General features: G+C 40.7%; 2 protein-coding genes and 1 long non-coding RNA gene across 6 annotated transcripts in view; 2 read left to right on the top strand and 1 right to left on the bottom strand.

The window, feature by feature from the left end:
- erbb3a (erb-b2 receptor tyrosine kinase 3a) overlaps nt 1–8,853 on the top strand; it is a 23,707-nt gene extending 14,854 nt beyond the window's left edge. For 2 of the 4 annotated variants that reach the window (XM_037771323.1, XM_037771315.1), the window contains 14 exons: nt 1,429–1,583; nt 1,676–1,729; nt 2,575–2,716; nt 2,799–2,918; nt 3,022–3,120; nt 3,622–3,807; nt 3,901–4,056; nt 4,209–4,284; nt 4,397–4,543; nt 5,801–5,898; nt 6,052–6,246; nt 6,339–6,407; nt 7,336–7,585; nt 7,734–8,853. In XM_037771323.1, the coding sequence (XP_037627251.1) occupies nt 1,429–1,583; nt 1,676–1,729; nt 2,575–2,716; nt 2,799–2,918; nt 3,022–3,120; nt 3,622–3,807; nt 3,901–4,056; nt 4,209–4,284; nt 4,397–4,543; nt 5,801–5,898; nt 6,052–6,246; nt 6,339–6,407; nt 7,336–7,585; nt 7,734–8,449 (2,463 nt within the window). In that variant the 3' untranslated portion in view covers nt 8,450–8,853. Of the gene's footprint in view, nt 1–1,428; nt 1,584–1,675; nt 1,730–2,574; nt 2,717–2,798; nt 2,919–3,021; nt 3,121–3,621; nt 3,808–3,900; nt 4,084–4,208; nt 4,285–4,396; nt 4,544–5,800; nt 5,899–6,051; nt 6,247–6,338; nt 6,408–7,335; nt 7,586–7,733 lie in introns of all 4 variants that reach the window. The other 2 variants (XM_037771310.1, XM_037771302.1) reach the window with 1 other exon arrangement.
- Nucleotides 5,667–10,707, bottom strand: LOC119489136. The gene is made up of 3 exons (XR_005207103.1): nt 10,489–10,707; nt 9,680–9,682; nt 5,667–5,677 (listed from the first exon to the last, which is right to left on the bottom strand). It is a non-coding gene; the product is annotated as an uncharacterized LOC119489136 (long non-coding RNA).
- pa2g4a (proliferation-associated 2G4, a) lies at nt 10,493–18,999 on the top strand. The gene is made up of 13 exons (XM_037771335.1): nt 10,493–10,658; nt 12,830–12,958; nt 13,154–13,259; nt 14,080–14,149; nt 14,251–14,343; nt 15,768–15,831; nt 15,972–16,050; nt 16,741–16,819; nt 16,929–17,062; nt 17,179–17,273; nt 17,367–17,494; nt 17,597–17,650; nt 17,742–18,999. Exons 1-13 carry the CDS (start codon nt 10,577–10,579, stop codon nt 17,802–17,804), a joined length of 1,176 nt encoding a protein of 391 aa, XP_037627263.1. The 5' UTR covers nt 10,493–10,576; the 3' UTR covers nt 17,805–18,999.

The following is an 18,999-nucleotide window of genomic DNA, read 5'->3' as shown; positions in this document are numbered from 1 at the left end:
ATGTGGCATAGTAAAGGGGGAAGTGATGCCGTAGTTGGATTAGGATTATTCCCCTGGGTCTAGACACTGGTGATGGTGGTAGTGAAGATTGATGCAGATCCGATGAATGAAGTGGAGCAGGATTACTCTGATGTGATGAATCTGGAGGTGATGGGGGGGGGTGGAGGGTCGCATCAGTTTGTGCTGAATACTGACACTGAAAACAGCATAAGGGAGAACGTTTTTTAAACTTTTGACAGCAACGATGTGATTGGTTTAGGGCCAAAGTTGGCCCGCCATCAGGTTTGATTTGGCCCGCCAGATGTTAGCAAATTCTTTTTTTTTTTATTAAAAGACCCAACCGGGGCGCCTGGGTTAGCTCAGTTGGTAGAGCGGACGTCCATGTATTAAGGCTTGGTCCTGACCGCGGCGGCCCGGGTTCGAATCCGGCCTGTGGCCCTTTCCGCATCCACTCTCTCTCTCTCCCCCCTTTCAAGACTCTATCCACTGTCCTGTCATAAAAAATGGAAAATGCCCCCAAAAAAAAAAAAAATAACTAGAAAAAAAAAAAAAAAAAAAAGACCCAACCGACTTTACTGTCTTTTGGAGGCCGTACTAGGCTCGGGTTTATGGTTAGAAGATAGTGGCATCATATGAAACTAGAAAACCTAAGGACTCCATTAGTACCATATCATGTCATATTAGCTTGTCAGGAAGGAGGCTAACACTCTAAAGTTGGGCTAAATGTTGGTGGAAAAAAACTGGCATGGCCATTGGTCAAGGGGACCCTTGACCTCTGACCTCAAGATATGTGACTGAAAATGGGTTCTATGGGTACCAACGAGTCTCCCCTTTATAGACATGCCCACTTTATAATAATCCTATGCAGTTTTGGGGAAAACATGCAGTTCTTTGAATGCAGTATACATGTGTTATTTTTGACTATTCTAAAAATAGTGTATTTTAATATTTCTACATACTGGGGTCCATAAACAGTCTTGGAAATGCATAAATTGCATAAATGAGCCCAATTGTATTCAGCAGGTGGGTTTTAAAGGGCTAACTATGTAAAACATATTCAATTAAGGGAACTTGGAATCCTAGTACCATTTTGCATCTTAATAATACAATACAATAGGTGTTTAATTTTGGCCCGTGGCCCTCCATTGAGTTCCAGTTTTGGCCCTCCAAGGGAAAAGTTTGGGCACCCTTGGTTTAGGGAGATATGGCAAGATCTGATTGGTCAGTGAAAAGAGAGACACCCATAATCAGCTGACATAGTAATTTCCCATGAGAGAAAGAACCAGAATGAATGAGATTGCCGCCCTAGTCTTCCTGACTGAATTTACGCATAAGCTTCATTTATACTCCATATTGCCACTGACTTTTAAACATTTTCTGTGTGCTTTGTATTTGTCTGTCAACTAAACTGTCCCTCTGTCTTTTAAGGGAGCAGATCAGTGCGTAGTGTGCACCAGCCTGAAGGACGGTCCTCACTGTGTCTCCTCGTGTCCTGAGGGCGTGATGGGAGGGGAAGAGGTCATCTTTAAATACCCCAACAAGGAAGGCCGCTGTGAACCGTGCCACATCAACTGCACCCAAGGGTGAGATATATGTGCAGTCTTTCTCTCTCTCTCTGTCTGTATTCATACGTCTGTTTGTGTTTGTTTCAAATCCACCTCTTTTCTGTGTTCAGGTGCTACGGTCCAGGAATTAAAGACTGTGTGGTGTCAGCCCGGTACATTTCTGGGTAAGTTGCTTCTCTCAATCTGACATATTTTCCAAAATAGCTTTTTATCACCTTAGAAACATTACTAAAGTACGGCCGTTCCTATCCTATAAAGATGCTGAAAAACATATTCATGCTTTTATTTCAAATAGATTAGACTGTTGCAATGCTCTTTTTACTGGTCTTCCGAAACAGTCGTTTGAAAATTTTAACTTATTCAGAACTGTGCTGCTAGACTTTTAACCAAAACAAGGAAGAGAGAGCATATTACCCGAGTTTTAGCTTCACTTCATTGGCTCCCAGTATCTTTTAGAAGAGATTTTGAGGTTATTTTACTTGTTTTTAAAGCTCTTCATGGTTTGGGCCCGGCCTACATTGCAGACTGTCTGTTGTTTTAATATTGTCATTCTATTTCTTATTATGTATTTTAACTTTTTTATACTAATTCTCTTATTTTTATCAATGATCTCTGTTTTAATTTCAGTAATGTATTTTAGCATCTGCTGTCCACTTATTGTCTAATTTTATTTTCATTCTATTTTATCGCCTTTCTGCCCTTGTCAGTATGTGTTGCCTTTTTCTTTTCTTTTCTTTTGTAAAGCACTTTTAGCTGCATCTCTTGTATGAAAAGTGCTCTACAAATAAAGTTATTACTATTATTATTATTATTATTATTATTATTATTATTATTTATTATTTGTATTATTATTATTATTATTATTATTATTATTATTATTTATTATTATTATTATTATTATTATTATTATTTATTATTATTATTATTGTTATTATTATTATATTTTAAATAGTTTAGACATTTTTATTTATTATAATGTCATCTCTTCTTCCTCTTCTTCTGTGATCAGACAAGCGACCACAGCCATCGTACTGGGAGTGATCGCCCTTCTCTTCGCTTCCTTCTCTATTTTCGTGCTGACCGTCCTGTACCGCCGAGGTCTCGCCATCCGTCGCAAGCGAGCCATGAGGAGATACATGGAGAGCGGACAGGTCAGTCAGAGTCTGAGGTCCTCACGGATGCTGTTATGCTTCGGTTAAAATTTGTTTTAACACACGATCTGTGTGCCTGCAGAGTTTTGAGCCTCTGGATCCTGGAGAGAAAGGAGCTCAAGTCCACGCTCGGATCCTGAAGCCAACAGAGCTGCGTAAGATCAAGCTGCTGGGTAACGGAGTGTTTGGATCAGTCCATAAGGTAACGATGATTGTGATCTATACAATCCTCCTCTTAGACATTTGATATTCATTCAACAAATTATGAATCTGTCTCTATTTTCTTTTCTTTCTTTACCTCACAGGGCATTTGGATCCCTGAGGGTGATACAGTGAAGCTTCCTGTGGCCATAAAGACAATTCATGATCGCAACGGACGGCAGACCTTCCATCAGCTGACAGATGTAAGAAAACACGACTAAAAGGATAATATCTTTTCTGTGTCAAATACTCACTGATGGTAGGCTTGAAAGGTTTATAGCTTGCTTCTTGGGTCCATGGAAGTCATGCAAAAACAAAATAATAATAACATGCCTAAACTTATCTAAAGAAACTTGTCTATTCACTCCTGCAGCACTTCTCTGATGTATGTGAAGTATGTTTCAAGTACTAATTTTCTCCACAACATAGCTACATTTAATGGCGATATGAGGATTATTTATTTGCAATACATTGAACATACAGAGGAGTCTATTATGTTGCAGGATCATGAGTAATGTTAGAGGTTTATATGGACATTTTGATGTTTAATCTTCCCCTTCACTGGGGAATCTTCACCTCTACGAAGAAGCAATCTACCAACTTTTCAGAGCCTACAAGAAGTGAATATTTGACACTTAAAGTAAGATTTTCAGTGGAGTATTCCATTAAAATTCATAATGATTTACTCTAAATGGTCACTGCAGCACATGATGACCATTGGCAGCATGGACCACATTAACGTAGTGAGGACTCTGGGTATCTGTCCCGGTGCCAGCCTGCAGATCGTCACCCAGCTCAGCGGCCAGGGCTCCTTGCTGGAGCATGTCAAGAACTGCAAGAACAAACTCAGCCCGCAAAGGCTGCTCAACTGGTGTGTTCAAATCGCAAAGGTAAAGGACCAAACTTTTTTATTTGTTTGTTTGTGTAGAACACTGTTTTGTCTATCCCAAGTACTCAAAGGCATGGTTGTCCTTTCTCATCAGGGTATGTATTACCTGGAGGAGAACAGGATGGTCCACAGAAACCTGGCCGCCAGAAATGTGCTGCTGAAGAATAATTACACCGCCCAGATCTCCGACTACGGCATTGCAGACCTACTTTACCCTGATGACAAGAAGTACTTTTACAATGAAGTCAAGGTCCGTAACACGACAGAAAAGATATCGGTAATATGATCAAAGTTCATTAAGAGAGCGTTTTTTGCACACTGCTCCTCTCACATTCACTGAACACTTATTCTGTCGTTTTTACCGAAGTAATCAATAGAGGCTCTCTCTGTTTACGTCTTTAGACACCAATCAAATGGATGTCCTTGGAGAGCATCATGTTTCGCAGATACACACATCAGAGCGATGTCTGGAGTTACGGTGAGTTTAAACCAGCTTACAAGTCCCAGCTAATTTGTAATATTGAGTGTTTATGAACAGTAGTGGAGGTGTGGATGTTTCATGCCACACTAAACCTGTCACCTACATTTAGGTGTGACGGTATGGGAGATGATGTCCAACGGGGCAGAGCCGTACACTGCGATGCGTCCACAAGAAGTTCCTGATCTGCTAGAAAAGGGCGAGCGTCTGTCCCAGCCACAAATTTGCACCATTGATGTCTACATGGTCATGGTCAAGTGTGAGTACTTGTCTTCTATCCTTCTCTAGCATCTGGTCTGAACTACAAATTAATAGCAGTAATACAAGCATATGATTTTTAGCCATGCTAGCAGATGATTCAGACTGAAATACCTCATCAACTATTGGATGGATTCAGATTGCTCTGACATTTTGTACATTCATCATCCCCAGAGGATGAATCCTAATGGCTTTGGTGTTTCCCCGACTTTTCCTCTTGTGCCACCAGGACGTTCATTTTTGACTTTTAGTGAAATGTCCTGACAAACTATTAGATGGCCTGCCATGAAATGTGGTCGTCATTGGACATTCATGTCCCCCTCAGGATGAAATGTAAAAGCGATCGAAAAGTGATCCTCTGACTTTTCATCTAGTGCCATCATCAGGTCAAAATTGAATGCGTATAATACTTTGGTTTATGGCCAAATACCTGCAAAACTAATGACACATAATGACTAATGACACTTTTGACTTTGTGTTTAGAGTTAATGTTAATGTTAGCACTAAGATGATGAACATGGTAAAACATTAGCTGCTGCTTAGCGTCAGCATCACAGACTGTATATATAGATGGACGACGTGTCTCCACTTCCTCCCACTGTACAGAAGTGAAGCCATGTTGAGATTTTTACGTCATTTGGAGCCAGAGTCTGGAGCCGCCGTATCTGGGTCACTCACCCAAACAACCGCCCGAACTAATCGCGAGCTGAGCACGGCCACAGCTTGTCAGCGATAGAGACTCACAGCTGTCAATCATGGCATCACACCCCCCTTTATCTAGCATCAAATAACTAATTAAAACCAAATTAACACTTGAACGTACATCAGCGTGATAATAACTACCTAAAATGACAGAAACCATCTTTGGGAAAAATGTATTTGACGTGTACTTCGACTTTTTGGTTTGGCCCATGTCCCGTCAGCTAACATTGAGGAGGAGGGCTTTATAACCTATACTGCAGCCAGACACCAAGATGTTTAGGATTCACTTTTGGAGAGCTGTCATGTCGTCCATCTTTATATACAATCTATGGTCAGCATGTTGGCATTGCCTTTGTGAGCATGTTAGCATGGTGACGTTAACATTTAGCTCAAAGCATCGCTCGATGTGCCTAAGTACGGCCTCACAGAGCTGCTACCATGGCTGCACACTCTAAGTTTTGTTTGTATTTAACTACATATATATATGATTCAGATGCTTTTTATTGTGCATTAGTTCAATAGAAATGAAACTATGGCTCTTATTTTTAACTTCCAGGTTGGATGATTGATGAGAATGTCCGTCCAACATTCAAAGAGCTGGCGAATGAATTTACCAGAATGGCCAGAGACCCGCCTCGCTACCTGGTGATCAAAGTAAGAGAGACTGTGTGTTTATCAGTAGACAACTAATTTGTACAGTACTTGTTTTTTAACTGTGGACAGAAAAGTTATTTTTATTTTATTGTTTATTGTTTATCATAAGCATACATGCAATATGCTAATTTATGTCTCACCTCTTTCCACCAGGAGGACTGCAGCCAACAGGACCCAGCCCCGGATGAACTCGCCCAGCGAAGTGCAGACCTGGACGACATGGATGAGCTAGACATTGAGATGGTGGACCAGGAGGAGGAGGTGGTGGTAGATAGTCTGACTCCAGCCCCCCACTACATGTCTCCAGCCAAGAGCCTCAGTCGCATCTCCAGGATAGACAATCCCAGAGTAAGAGACGCCTCTTCCTGTCAATTTCATATCTGGAAATGTCTTTTCTGTCACCTCCTGGATCTAAATCTCAATCTTGTCCTTTCTTGTAGGTGATTATTACTCCATCAAACGTGGCTGGTTACCTGCCTATGACCCCAGGTGTTGACAACCCAGGACAGGTAACTAAAGCAGGCTTTTATGGCGAAAGCCACTTAAATTGTTTTGTATTTTTGTATGTACATCATACGTGTCAACCTTGAGATCTTAAAAATTGGGAGCGTTTCAAAACCGAATGGTGGGTATGAGGGTCGTCCCCCAGAAAAATTTGCGTTTCAGTAAATAATTTTTAAAAGAATGAAAATAACAAAATAATAAGTACACTGCAACAGCATTTTTACCTTTAAAAAAAATTATGTTAAATATTTTAACTTTAATTCTCAGGAAAGAAAACTGAATAATTTGCCCTTCTGGCGTGAACTTGTGTGAATCTCTGGCATAAACTGATATTCATCAGTTTTTATTCATTTTTTTGTCCCTGCTTGAGTATTTTTTTCAGATAGTACTCTCTTCTCGTCTCTCACTCACTGAAGGCCCTTTCAGACACAATGCCACAACGGCACCACTGCGCTCTGAAACCCGTTATTTCAAATGGCTTACGTCACGCCACGACAGCTTTTCGCTACGTCGAGCAACAAACAACAAACATGAGCTCAAACTATGCTGTGTCGCGAGCATAGACTGCTCTCTTCCGCCTGGAAATGACATTTGGTGTAGCTCTATTGTCATCCGTGTGGAAACAGTAGAGGTTAAAGACGCTGTACAGTGCCAGAAACAGGTTAAGATAACGAAAGGGGAAAAAAGTGTGAAAATTTGCCGTAAATCAAGGAGAAACACGGGAGAATAGTGACCCCGGTAGGAAACTGAGAGAAGGCAATGAAAAACGGGAGTCTCCTGGGAAAATTGGGTGGGTTGGCAAGGATGATGTGCATAAAGTATCTATAACTGAGCATAATTAAGTCAAACTAAGATATTATCAACATCATCCTACTGCAAATTCCTACTCTTGCCATTTTACTAATGCAGGTCTGTTTGTGTTGTCTTGTGTAGGCCATGTGGCAGTCGCGCTCTCGCCTAAACTCAGCCCGCACTTTGTCTGAGAGCTCGGAGGCAGTGGAGCTGGAGATGAGCGAGGACTTTTCTCTGCCGGGGAGCCCGAAGAGACGACGTCATCGTGAGGACAGCGCTTACCTGTCGCAGAGGGACAGCTTGTCCGGCGGGCCACCAGAGACTCCATCACCAGAGATGGAGGAAGAGGACCAGAATGGATACGTGCTTCCTGGAGACAGCCCAGAGAGAGGTGACAACATCATTCATATTTGTTGTCTATTGAAATGATATTTTCAACCTGGAAATGGGTCTATATGCCTGGGTTAGTTCTGCTGTGTCAAAACCTATATTATTCTAACGCAAACCTAATTTTATCAATTTTTTCTTTTTTTTTTCAGATACCCTACTTTCCTCATCTCGAGTCGCTCCTGGCAGGATGCGCCTTTCTCATTCGTCGGGCCTCCTGGATGACCCAGATGAGGAAGAATATGAGTACATGAACAAGCAGATGCCCAGGAACAGCAGCCACTGGCTGAAGCCGCCGAACAAGAAGCGCACCTCCTCTGTATCGTCACAAGCGACAGCATGCTCAGGTGACACCGCATCAGGTCACACGAGGAGCAATCACAACTCTGATTCAGAGCAGCAGGGATCTAATGAAGTTGAATATGAATACATGGACATCCGGGCTAGTGAAAAAGATGAAAGCCCTCCATCGCCCGACCCTCCTCCTCCTCCGAAACCAGCAAGGATGGGCAGAGAGGTGGAGGAGGACGAGGAGGAGGAGGAGGATGAATATGTGGAGGACAGTAACTATCACTACACAAACAGACAGCCGAAGCTGCGTCAAGCTCTTCAAGACAGGAAGGAGTTGAAGATAGAGGGAAGGGACGAGGGTGAGGCGTATGAGTATGAGGACATGGACTCCATGGCTACCCTGCGGCCTGGAGATGTTGTGGTGTACCACAACCTGCAGAGGGAGGGCAAGGCAGCGTATGTAAAAGTGCGAGCTGGAGTCGGGCTCGGGGAACCTGCAGCTGGCGACAGATCTTTTGACAATCCAGACTACTGGCACAGCAGGATGTATCTGAAGCCTAAAGCAGTGCCTACATGAAGAACATTTTAAATCTCACAAACTTCCCTCTGAGACGTATTCATGAAGGACCCAAAATGCAAATCAGAAGCCATGTAAATACTGTAGCCTATGACACAGTCTCAAAAACCCAACATGTGTGACTTTCTCACAGCTTTGCTGTCTGTTACAGGCTGATGTTATGTCTTGTATTCAGGCCAATGATTTGGGGCATTTCCAGAAATAATAGCACTGAGTGTTGAAAACACTAACAGAAATGAACAGATTACAAGCTATATTTTTTTGTTTACATTTTGAAATGAACAAAGCTTTTTTTTTGTAGAACAAATGCATTTGTTTGGAGTTTTTATGTTTTGAGACCTCTTTTTAATGATGATATATGAAATACATTTTGTACTCATTAAAAATATTTTTGAAGCACCAAGTTTTTATTGTACCTATATAACATGATTGTGTGTGTAATGTGTGAAATGTAGGTTTTGTTCTTCACTTGGGTCAAATAATGAAGTTCGTTCTGGACCTTTTCAACAGTAATTTGACAAAATGTTGGTTGATTTATGGACATTTGCTGAAGTGTTTTAACTCTCCTACCTGAACTATGGGTTCCATTCCCTAAGCTGGTCATAGTTTGTAAATTTCCCCTCTTGGGATCAATAAATCTCTTACCAGAGCTTTCAGCCACGCATCACGCCCTTCATCAGGGGATTGCGTTTGTTCATAGAGAGTTTTCTCAGCACTCAGACTGTGAGATACAACTGAAAGCTCTTGAGGTGGTTTAATTTTGTTCTTCTCTCTTGTTGTTGCCATTATAGGGATAAACAAACCCTCATATATATTCTTCCAAATATTGTATTTATAACAGAGCCAGAATAAACACCAGTGGGCAAAAATGAGCTGTGGGCCCCACTGATCCATATCATATTCCTCCTGCTCTCTGTGAACTGTGTCTACCAAGTCGCTATCAAAGGCTTCATTATATTTTATCTAGCACCAGAAACCAGTACTACTATGAACACTACCTGCAGACTCTCATACTACAGTAATTTGTGGTAATTTATTTAAACAGGAATGTAAGTGGGAATGTGTACCTTGTAAATGGAATAAAGATATTGTGATTTAATGGTGCATAATCCCAAACAAATGTGCACTTAGTCAAATTAACCAACTGATAGACAGAGAACGTGGGGCTTTTGGGCGCCTCAAGCTTCATGGGGCAGCAGGCAGTTGCAGACATTGCCTGGTTGGTAATACAGCCTTGACGCCTACGCTTTTTGCATCTCATGGGGTTTTCAGGTGGACTTTGTTTTCTGTACGGTTTCTCCAGGTTATCATCACTGTCATGCATTTAATATGTGAAACGGTGCAGCTACTGTAGTTAATGTAAACTTCTCCTGCGAAAGATTCGTGCGACATCATAATTAGCATATGAATTTTTGTGTCATTGAAAAATTTCGTAGTGGCCAATCAGCTGTACTACAACTTATTTGTCCAAGAAGTGATGCCATTGGTCCCAAAAAAACTTTTTCCCATAAACTTGCATTGGGAAAGACACATATGTAACTCAGTGGATAATTTTAATTAATTTAATTTTTTTAATTTTTTACTTCCCAGTATGAACACTTGAATAACCCTTATTTAAATAATTAGGTCCTAAAAGTTGTAAAATGCACTAATAGCTGATACCAATAATAATAATATTATTATTATTGTTATCATTATTATTATTATTATTATTATTTTTCTTTCCCTACATTTTGTTATTTGTTGTATAATTATTTTTAAATTATCATTGTTACAACAACACTAATAATAATAATAATAATGACAATAATAATTTTACAAACTATTTCCGTGACTCTTGTGGTCCTCCATAATATTAAACAATTGGAGTAAATCTGAAATGTGTAAATAATATCTGCAAGACATCATGAAGGAGCATCCCTGCATTTTGGCGGGTCGGGTGACGTCATTAGCGTCACGGTGAAGTGGGAGGAGTTTGGAGTGCAGCGCGAGGCCGCCGGTGTTAGCTGTTAGCCGTGTTAGCAGCAAGTAACCGTCACAGAGCTGAGCTGAGCTGAGCTGAGCTGCGGGGGAACCGTCGCTGTTCAGGAAGACTAACTAACTAGCGACTGAAACTTCACTGCCAAGATGTCCGACGAAGAACAAGAGCAGACCATAGCGGAGGACCTGGTGGTCACCAAGTACAAGATGGGGGGTGACATCGCCAACCGTAAGTAGATTTAAACGAGTAGCCGTTGGTGATTTAAACGAGTAGCCGTTGGTGACTGGTTGCCATGACGTGCTCTATCCGGCCTGTCGTGCTAACTAACGGTAGTTCCTGAACACAGGCAGCAGCCATGTGGCTCACATGCGTTTACACACATTATGCTATCTTAACTGGCTAGCTATCTTGTAGGTACAGCTGGTTCAGTGTTAGCTTAATGCTAGCTCCTCTGTTACTGATGATAAACGTTGTAGGTTTTACTGGAGGGAGCTGTCTGTCTAACGTGGGATGCTAAGTGGCTAACCAGCTAGCTCAGCCTGTTGCCCTGCACAGTACAGTCAGCTAAACATGGTAAGCAAACATTAAAAGATAAGCAGGCAGCCACTGATATGAAGCCTCACACGTCCACTGTTCTCCTCCTCACGTACCCAGGCGTTGTCTTAGTTTATTCTTAACTTTTTTGATGGTGATGATCTGTGAATTGACATAGCTGACAGGCGGATGTGTCTGCTACAGGAACAACATGAGGTCTAAGGTACAGCCTGCATGTTACTCTAACGGTGATCACATGACATTATCGTTGTTCATTTGCAGACCCAGTCGTTTGACCTTTCTAGGTCGTTCACTGCAAATGAAGGATAACTTGTTAATAGTCTGTTTATTGTCAATACTGTATATACTGCTCCTATTTTTATACTTCCTTCTATTTAAATGGTTCACATTTTGTTACACTTTGTTTAGCTCTTGTTTTTACTGTGTTAGCTGATGCATCTTGTTTTTTGCACTATCCCCTTTGCTGCTGTTCACTGCACATTCCCCCACTGCAGGACTAATAAAGGAATATCTTATCTTATCTATTTGAAATTAGGAGTGGGAGATATGGATAAAATCCTCTGTCACTTGTTTGATTTTAAGTTATGTATTGTAAGTAATTACATTTTCAGGAACTGTTTCGAGATAAAATAACCAGACAGTATTGTGTGTTTTTTGGCAAATCGAGCACATTAAATACAAACTAAGTTACGTCATCATATTGAATTATTAACATTTAGAAGAAGAAAGGCACTTTATTAATTCAGTTTCACTCTGTTATTTACACAGTTCACACACACATGCACAAACAGGACCTATATGCATTAATGGAGAGATGTCAGAGCAAAGGGGCTGCCCATGACAGGCGCCCTGAGCAGTTGGGGGTTTGGTGCCTTGCTCAAGGGCACCTCGGCAGTGCCCAAGAGGCGAACTGGCATCTCTCCAGCTACCAGTTCACACTCAATGCTTGGTCCATGTATGAACTTGAACCGGCGACCCTCTGGTTTCCAAGTCAAGTTCCTACGGACTGAGCTACTGCCGCCCCCAAATTAATATTAAAAAGCAGCTCTAGCAATATTGCCTGCTGATATATTAAAGAGGGACGAGCCACAGTATAAACATCACTGATGATTGACAAATCTATATTATCGTATGGTATTAGGGGCAAACGATTATTTTCATTGTCAATTAATCTGTTGATTATTTTCTCGATTAATCGATTAGTTGTTTGGTCTATAAAATGTCATAAAATGTTGATCAGTGTTTCCCAAATTCTAAGATGACGTCCTCAAATGTCTAGTTTTTCCGAAACTCAAATATATTCAGTTTACTGTCATAGAGGAGTAAAGAAACTACAAAATATTCACATTTAAGAATCTGGAATCAGCAAATTTAGACTTTGTTTTTTCTTTAAAAAAATATATAAAATCGATTATTAAAATAGTTGGCGATTAATTTAATAGTTGACAACTAATCGATTAATCATTGCAGCTCTTTATGGTATACAGTATGTCGTCATATCAGCCAACCCTATTTAAAATATTTCTTTACTTCCCATACTATCACCTAGAGTTCAGCAATATTGACAGAATTGAATAATCTCAATATTTTTGAGTCAGTTCCCTGACATCTGATGGTGTTAAACTGGGGGTTGGTTGATGTGATTTCTTTGAGAAGAAATATAAGTCATGTGTGGGCATTCAGTGTTCATTTCACTCAGTGTGAACTAACTGTAATGCATCGTTTCAAGACAATGCTTAATATGATATCTGGTCTCATATCACATATCAATACTTTACTAATGTACCTGCTCTACATGGCTCCTCTTCTGCGCCTCTTATCCATTTGCTGTTTGTATCACCCAGAGGCTCTCCGTCTGGTTGTGGAAACCGCCACGCCCGGGGTGTCGGTTCTCAGCCTCTGTCAGAAGGGGGATGCCTACATCATGGCTGAGACTGGAAAGGTCTTCAAGAAGGAAAAGGAAATGAAGAAAGGTGAGCCAAAGATGATACTAGCAAATCTGTGGTTATTCGGGTGAACTGAGGTGGACCCATCAAGAAGAGTCTAGATGTAGTCATGCACATTGTTGATCCAAGTGTCACTCCCTTCATCCTTTTTATAGTTTTCTTGCAAAACTTGTGGATGATTTCCAAAATGAAGACTTGGTGGTTCTTTTTTCCCTCTTCTAGGCATTGCCTTTCCCACCAGCGTCTCAGTCAATAACTGTGTTTGCCACTTCTCTCCCCTGAAGAGTGACCATGACTACACACTTAAAGATGGGGATCTGGTCAAAATGTAGGCACCACGCTCTGCGATAATGTCACCCACTGTTCTCCCCCGTGTGTCTTGAATCTCCCAGTGTGTTGTCCTCCCGTCTTTCTATGTGACATCTTGGCTTGTGTGTGAGGGTTTTCTCTTGGCTGTTGATTGTCCGCTTCATCAGTAAGGTCTTGTCTTCCTGTCTGTCCTGTGTGGCAAACGACAAGTAAGGTTGGACATTTTTGAACAGGTGTTTTTTTTTTTTGCAATTTTTGAAGTGATATGTTGGATTTTAGCTTTCTGCTAAATCCCATTTATCACATTTTTTCTAATGCAGTATTGTGCTTTGAAAAAGGAAGTCAGCTCATCTTAGTTGTTGTATTGCCACGTATGTTTTCGTCTTCTGTATTGTCTTTTGTGTTGCGTGTGGATTTGCAATGTTTTAAAGATGTTTGTTGCTCGTGGTGATGTGGTTACACACTAGGTTTGTATGTTCCTCACTTTTCACACACTCATAGCCTAACCTGTCTGTCTGTTCAATTTATTACAGTCTCTAGTGCTGCTCCCTTGAATTCACAATAAGTCCTTCACTGTATTCCAGCTGATGTACAGCCAAAAAGACATTCACCTTGGAGTATATCTTCCATTTAATGGCCATAGCAGTTTTAAATGTTTTATTTTTTTTCTGACCATCTTTATTAGTCTTATTTAAAGCGGATGATAGTTGACATTTTGTCCTTCCTGGGTTGTACATAAGTAATCTTGACAGCTGGATGGCAGTTAGACTTGCAATGAATTTGACACATGATCAATTTAATTTGTTTTATTGTTCTTCCTTTCCTCTTATTTTATGTAGAGATCTAGGTGTTCATGTCGATGGCTTCATTGCTAATGTTGCTCACAGCTTTGTGGTGGGAGCCAATAAGGTGAGGGCTTTTTTTTTAAATGCTGTTTTAGTCCCCGTTTTGTGTCCTTTCCTTGGAGCCTTTCCTTTAAATCCTCTTCTCACTTTGTCTTATTTCTGCAGGAGAACCCAATCACAGGCCGGAAAGCTGATGTAATCAAAGCGGCCCATCTGTGTGCAGAAGCAGCTCTTCGCCTTGTTAAACCTGGTAACCAGGTACGTGGAACCACTTCCTCACAATCTTCTCCATGTCAGCCATATTAATGAGTTACCTTCTCTACAGCTCTGGCTCATGCAAAGATTTATATTATTCTTATGAGTTAAAAATGTCAGTGTGTGAAATTCATATTTCTGATGCGGGGTAATGAAGCCATAAATTCTTGTCGTGACATGGCCGCGACACATGACGGACTACACGTCGGTCCCCTGTTCCGACAATACACACTCTCATGGCACCGCCGTCTTAATATACGTGCTAACCGGGGCTCAAGCCCTCAGGCCCGACCATGTAAAGGGGCCCACGAGGGCCCAGGGGAAAAGAATAAAAATGTAATTCACAGGAAGACGCAAAAGCGGGTACGCAACGGGATGCTCCATGCGCAAAGATGCAACGGCGGTGGTGTTTTTTACTCTTAACACAACCTAGAATGAATATCCTACTGCGAGGTCTGGCAGCAGTTGCGCTGGCATCATTCTGCATAATAAGTAGCCATGTGCTTCTGTTTACAGCTGTGTGCGCCTTTGCTCAGCCGGTCAAATTCACGGCTATGACAGAACAAGTCGTGGAAAGCAAAAAAGAAAAATCAAACACGGTAGACTTTCTGTCGGGTAGTCGTGAGGCGTCCCAGATGCGACGTCGGTTGTCGTGTACTATGACACACTGCACGAGATTAAACGATCGATTTTCGCACGACACTCATTTATCATTCCCGATCCCCTACGATGGCCGTGTCGGGTTATAATCGGGCTGATATCGTGTAGTCTGCACCGGGCATTAGTCATAAGCTTCGAAGAGACTTCGTTTTTCATTGAGAGAAAATTTCTTTCTTTGTCCCGTCATGATTTCAATGTGTACGCAGAATCAGCCTCAGGTAGCCAGCTGGGTTAACATGAGGCAAAGTATCATGGGGGAAAAAATGTAATTACTGTAGTTTTAAAATATTTTACCATATGTTGTCATGTATGAAAAGTCTACTACATGATTAATATATGCAAATTATTTAAACAGCATTTGTATAGGAATGATTCTGTCCCAAGCTTTTTGATCCATATAAGCCGTTGGTCACTATATAAGCGGTTTCCACTGTATTAAACATGTTCAATATTTACAAGCCCATATCCTGTTGTGAGGGGGGGAATCCTGAGGATGCAAAACCGCAAATCGTTGCTCTCCACACACTATAGGAACAGAAATGATCATTGCATGTCGTTATGTGTAGGGTCTCTCACATTTTCAACATCTGTTAAGATTTGAGAAATCTGTTAGTGTGTGCCAGCATTGAATCTTTTCTCCTAAAATATTTACTGCAGCTTCTCCAATAGTTTGCTTCGCTGCTCCTCCCTCATTTTAATTATTCAGTCTGTATTAAAACTGTATTTTGCATGTGAAAGTAATGCGATTTTTTTTTTTTGTCTCTCAGAACTCTCAAGTGACAGACGCCTGGAACAAGATCGCTCAGTCGTTCAAATGCTCACCAATAGAGGGTGAGTGTCTACTCAAAGTTTGTGCCTCTCAGTGTGCCGTGTCATGGAAAAGGCATTCAGGGCAATCACTAGTGTTCATGTTATCACATCAATGTGAAGACGATGACTGTTTTTAACATGTTTTCCTGCCTGTTTTAAAGGTATGCTGTCTCATCAGCTAAAGCAACATGTCATTGATGGAGAGAAGACCATCATTCAGAACCCGTCAGACCAACAAAGGTACATTTAGTCACTTTTTACACATTGGAGGAGGGGAGGGAAATCTGAGGTGTTCTATGGGTGTTTTGAATTGTAGTAAACTGGAGTGTCACATTTTGTATCCATATAGACACACACTGAGTGTAGATAATGGATAATGCTTGAATGTATTCAGTGGGATTTAGTCCTGTCAATCAATATCACATTTCAAGTATTGCAGAGCAACAGATGTCTGTTTGTCCAGACTCACTAGTTTATATTTCCCTGTAATTTTCTTTCAATTCTCCATCTGCCCATACACTTAAAGAGTGGGTCCATTTTTTTTTTTTTTTTTTTTTTGAGGTTTTATATCATTCTGTAGCTTCACAGTGGTGTTCCTTATGTATTCAGATCCAAACATTCACATTTTGGTCAAAGTACATATGTTTTAGTGTCAAAATGCTATTTATGCTGCTAAATGTACAGTATACTGTATGTACAGTCTTTTTTGTTTATCAAATGGTCAGAAATAACAAGAAAATGCATCAATTTCTCTCAAATATGGTAACAGAGACTCTTTGTTTTTACTGTGTGCGGACCGATGATGCTTATTGTCGTGTGTAGTCATCCACCAAAGGCCCATTCTGAGCCAGGAAAACCTCTGTTGAGTATGAACAAAGTGCAATATGTTACTCGTCTTATTCACTAGCTGCTGTTGACACTCATTTTCAGGAAGGACCATGAGAAGGCAGAGTTTGAGGTACATGAAGTCTATGCTGTGGATGTCTTGATCAGCACCGGAGAAGGGAAGGTCAGTGTCTTCTCTTGTCTTACTTTATCCATCACCCATAGCTGCTGAAAGTGTAGCTCATGAACACTTTAGTGTAAAGACCAGATGCTTATTTGTCTTTTACATTTAGGCCAGAGATGGAGGTATGAGGACCACCATTTATAAGAGGGACCCCAGTAAGCAGTACGGCTTGAAGATGAAAACGTCCCGTATGTTCTTCAGCGAAGTGGAACGACGCTTTGATGCCATGCCCTTTACTCTCCGGTATGAGTACCACACTTAATGTGTAGCTACTTAAATATATATAAGTCGACTCCATCTGCTGAAATTTTAAATAGATTGTTAGCAAGTTGAATATTAAACGATCCATTTTCCATCAGGGCGTTCGAGGATGAGGCGAAAGCCCGTCTGGGTGTGGTAGAGTGTGCCAAACATGAACTGCTACAGCCCTTCAGTGTGCTACAAGAGAAAGAGGGTGAGTGTTTAGCTCTCTCTTTTATCAAGTTTTTGCTTTTTAACAGCTTTCCCTTTTTTATTTACCATCCACCTTCTGTGTCTTTGTCCTCAGGAGAGTGTGTAGCTCAGTTTAAGTTCACAGTGCTGCTGATGGCCAACGGGCCACACCGAATCACCAACGGACCCTTCGATCCGGAGCTCTACAAGTCAGAGCATGAAGTTCAGGATGCAGAGCTGAGGGTAAGATCACTTTACTTTACATCAAGCTCCTTCATCACACAGAAACTGGCTGCGTTAAACATCTTAATCCCTTTATACTGAAACGTCTCTCCCATTCCCCAGACTTTACTACAGAGCTCTGCGAGTCGTAAAACACAGAAGAAAAAGAAAAAGAAGGTAAATTATTAGTCTAATAATGAACCATCACGCTGTCCTACCATTCACCTCCTTGTCACTGATCTGTTCCTCTTTTTTTCACATCCTACAGGCCTCAAAGACGGCAGAAAATGCAACTGGACAGCCAACCGAGGACACAGAAGCCGTAGAATAAATAAATAAATACTGCCTTTCCACACATGCAAGACCCCAAAGAGAAGCAAGAGAAAATGTGACAAATTGCCCCAAACTCACTGCCCATTACACACCTTTTGATTTCATAAATTAAACAGATGAATTTTAGATCCTACATGGACTCTTAACCCTTTACTGCATTCATTGAAATGTTGCTTTTTCTCCCCTAACTTGAGTAGGAAATAAGAATATTTGCAAATAGTTTTACATTCGAATTTTAAAAATCTTTCCTCATGTTTGTATTATTTGCAGCTGAAACTTTACTTTCAAGTAAAACTGAAGCTTACAGTGGGCATTAATGGGAGTGGATCAGTCTGTATTTTTGACATTTAGCTGCGGGTGAAGGATTATTGGATGATACCAACAGAAATGTTGATCATATTCGTAAACTCGGTATTCCTCAGGCATCATGTATCCGAGGCCATCATGGATTCTGAATTGTCTCACATTGTTTCACTTTGGCAACAAAGCTATCCAAACTTGTTTATATGTATAACAAGGATTTATAGTAAAAGGGAATATTTAGATGCTTTATTGGAAGGTTTACGAGCACTTTGATAAGTGATGACGATGAGTTTAGTCATCAAAAACTACACTATGCAGTAAAGGGTTAAATTATAAATTTGAACAAACAAAACAAAATTGACAAATGACAGCAATTACAAGGACTGTAATATAAAAGATGGTGTTTGCGTCAGAGTTAATGGTTTGTGGTTACTTGTCCATCATATGAAACTAGTGTTTAACCACACTAGATACCTTTCAAAGCATTAACCTGAACACGACTGGAATATTTTTAAGTATACAGACACAGTTGTAATCAGCTTGACTTGAGGGAACAAAACTGCTACATTTACTGCCACTCCCCTTGAATTTTATGAATAGAAATCTATACGTTCCACTTTTGAAAAACTTTTCTATTAGTGACACCTTGCTTTACTACGTCATTAGTCCTGTGAAGCATGGAAACTAAAGCTGATCAAGCTTTAATAAAAGTTTTTTTGGGGTGTCTTCAGTGGATTTGGACCAGTAAGAGATCATTTCGAGGTCGGGGTCAGTGTTGGGTTCAGATTTGTCAACAGTTGAATATGTTGAGAAAAATAAAATCCTGCTTTGTAGCTCAATCTGTGGGCAATGGAACTTTACATCTAATGAAATAAAAACATTTTCATACA

This window comes from Sebastes umbrosus, chromosome 1 (assembly GCF_015220745.1).
Source record: "Sebastes umbrosus isolate fSebUmb1 chromosome 1, fSebUmb1.pri, whole genome shotgun sequence".
NCBI lineage: Eukaryota > Metazoa > Chordata > Actinopteri > Perciformes > Sebastidae > Sebastes > Sebastes umbrosus.
This window is presented reverse-complemented; position numbering and strand designations above follow the sequence as displayed.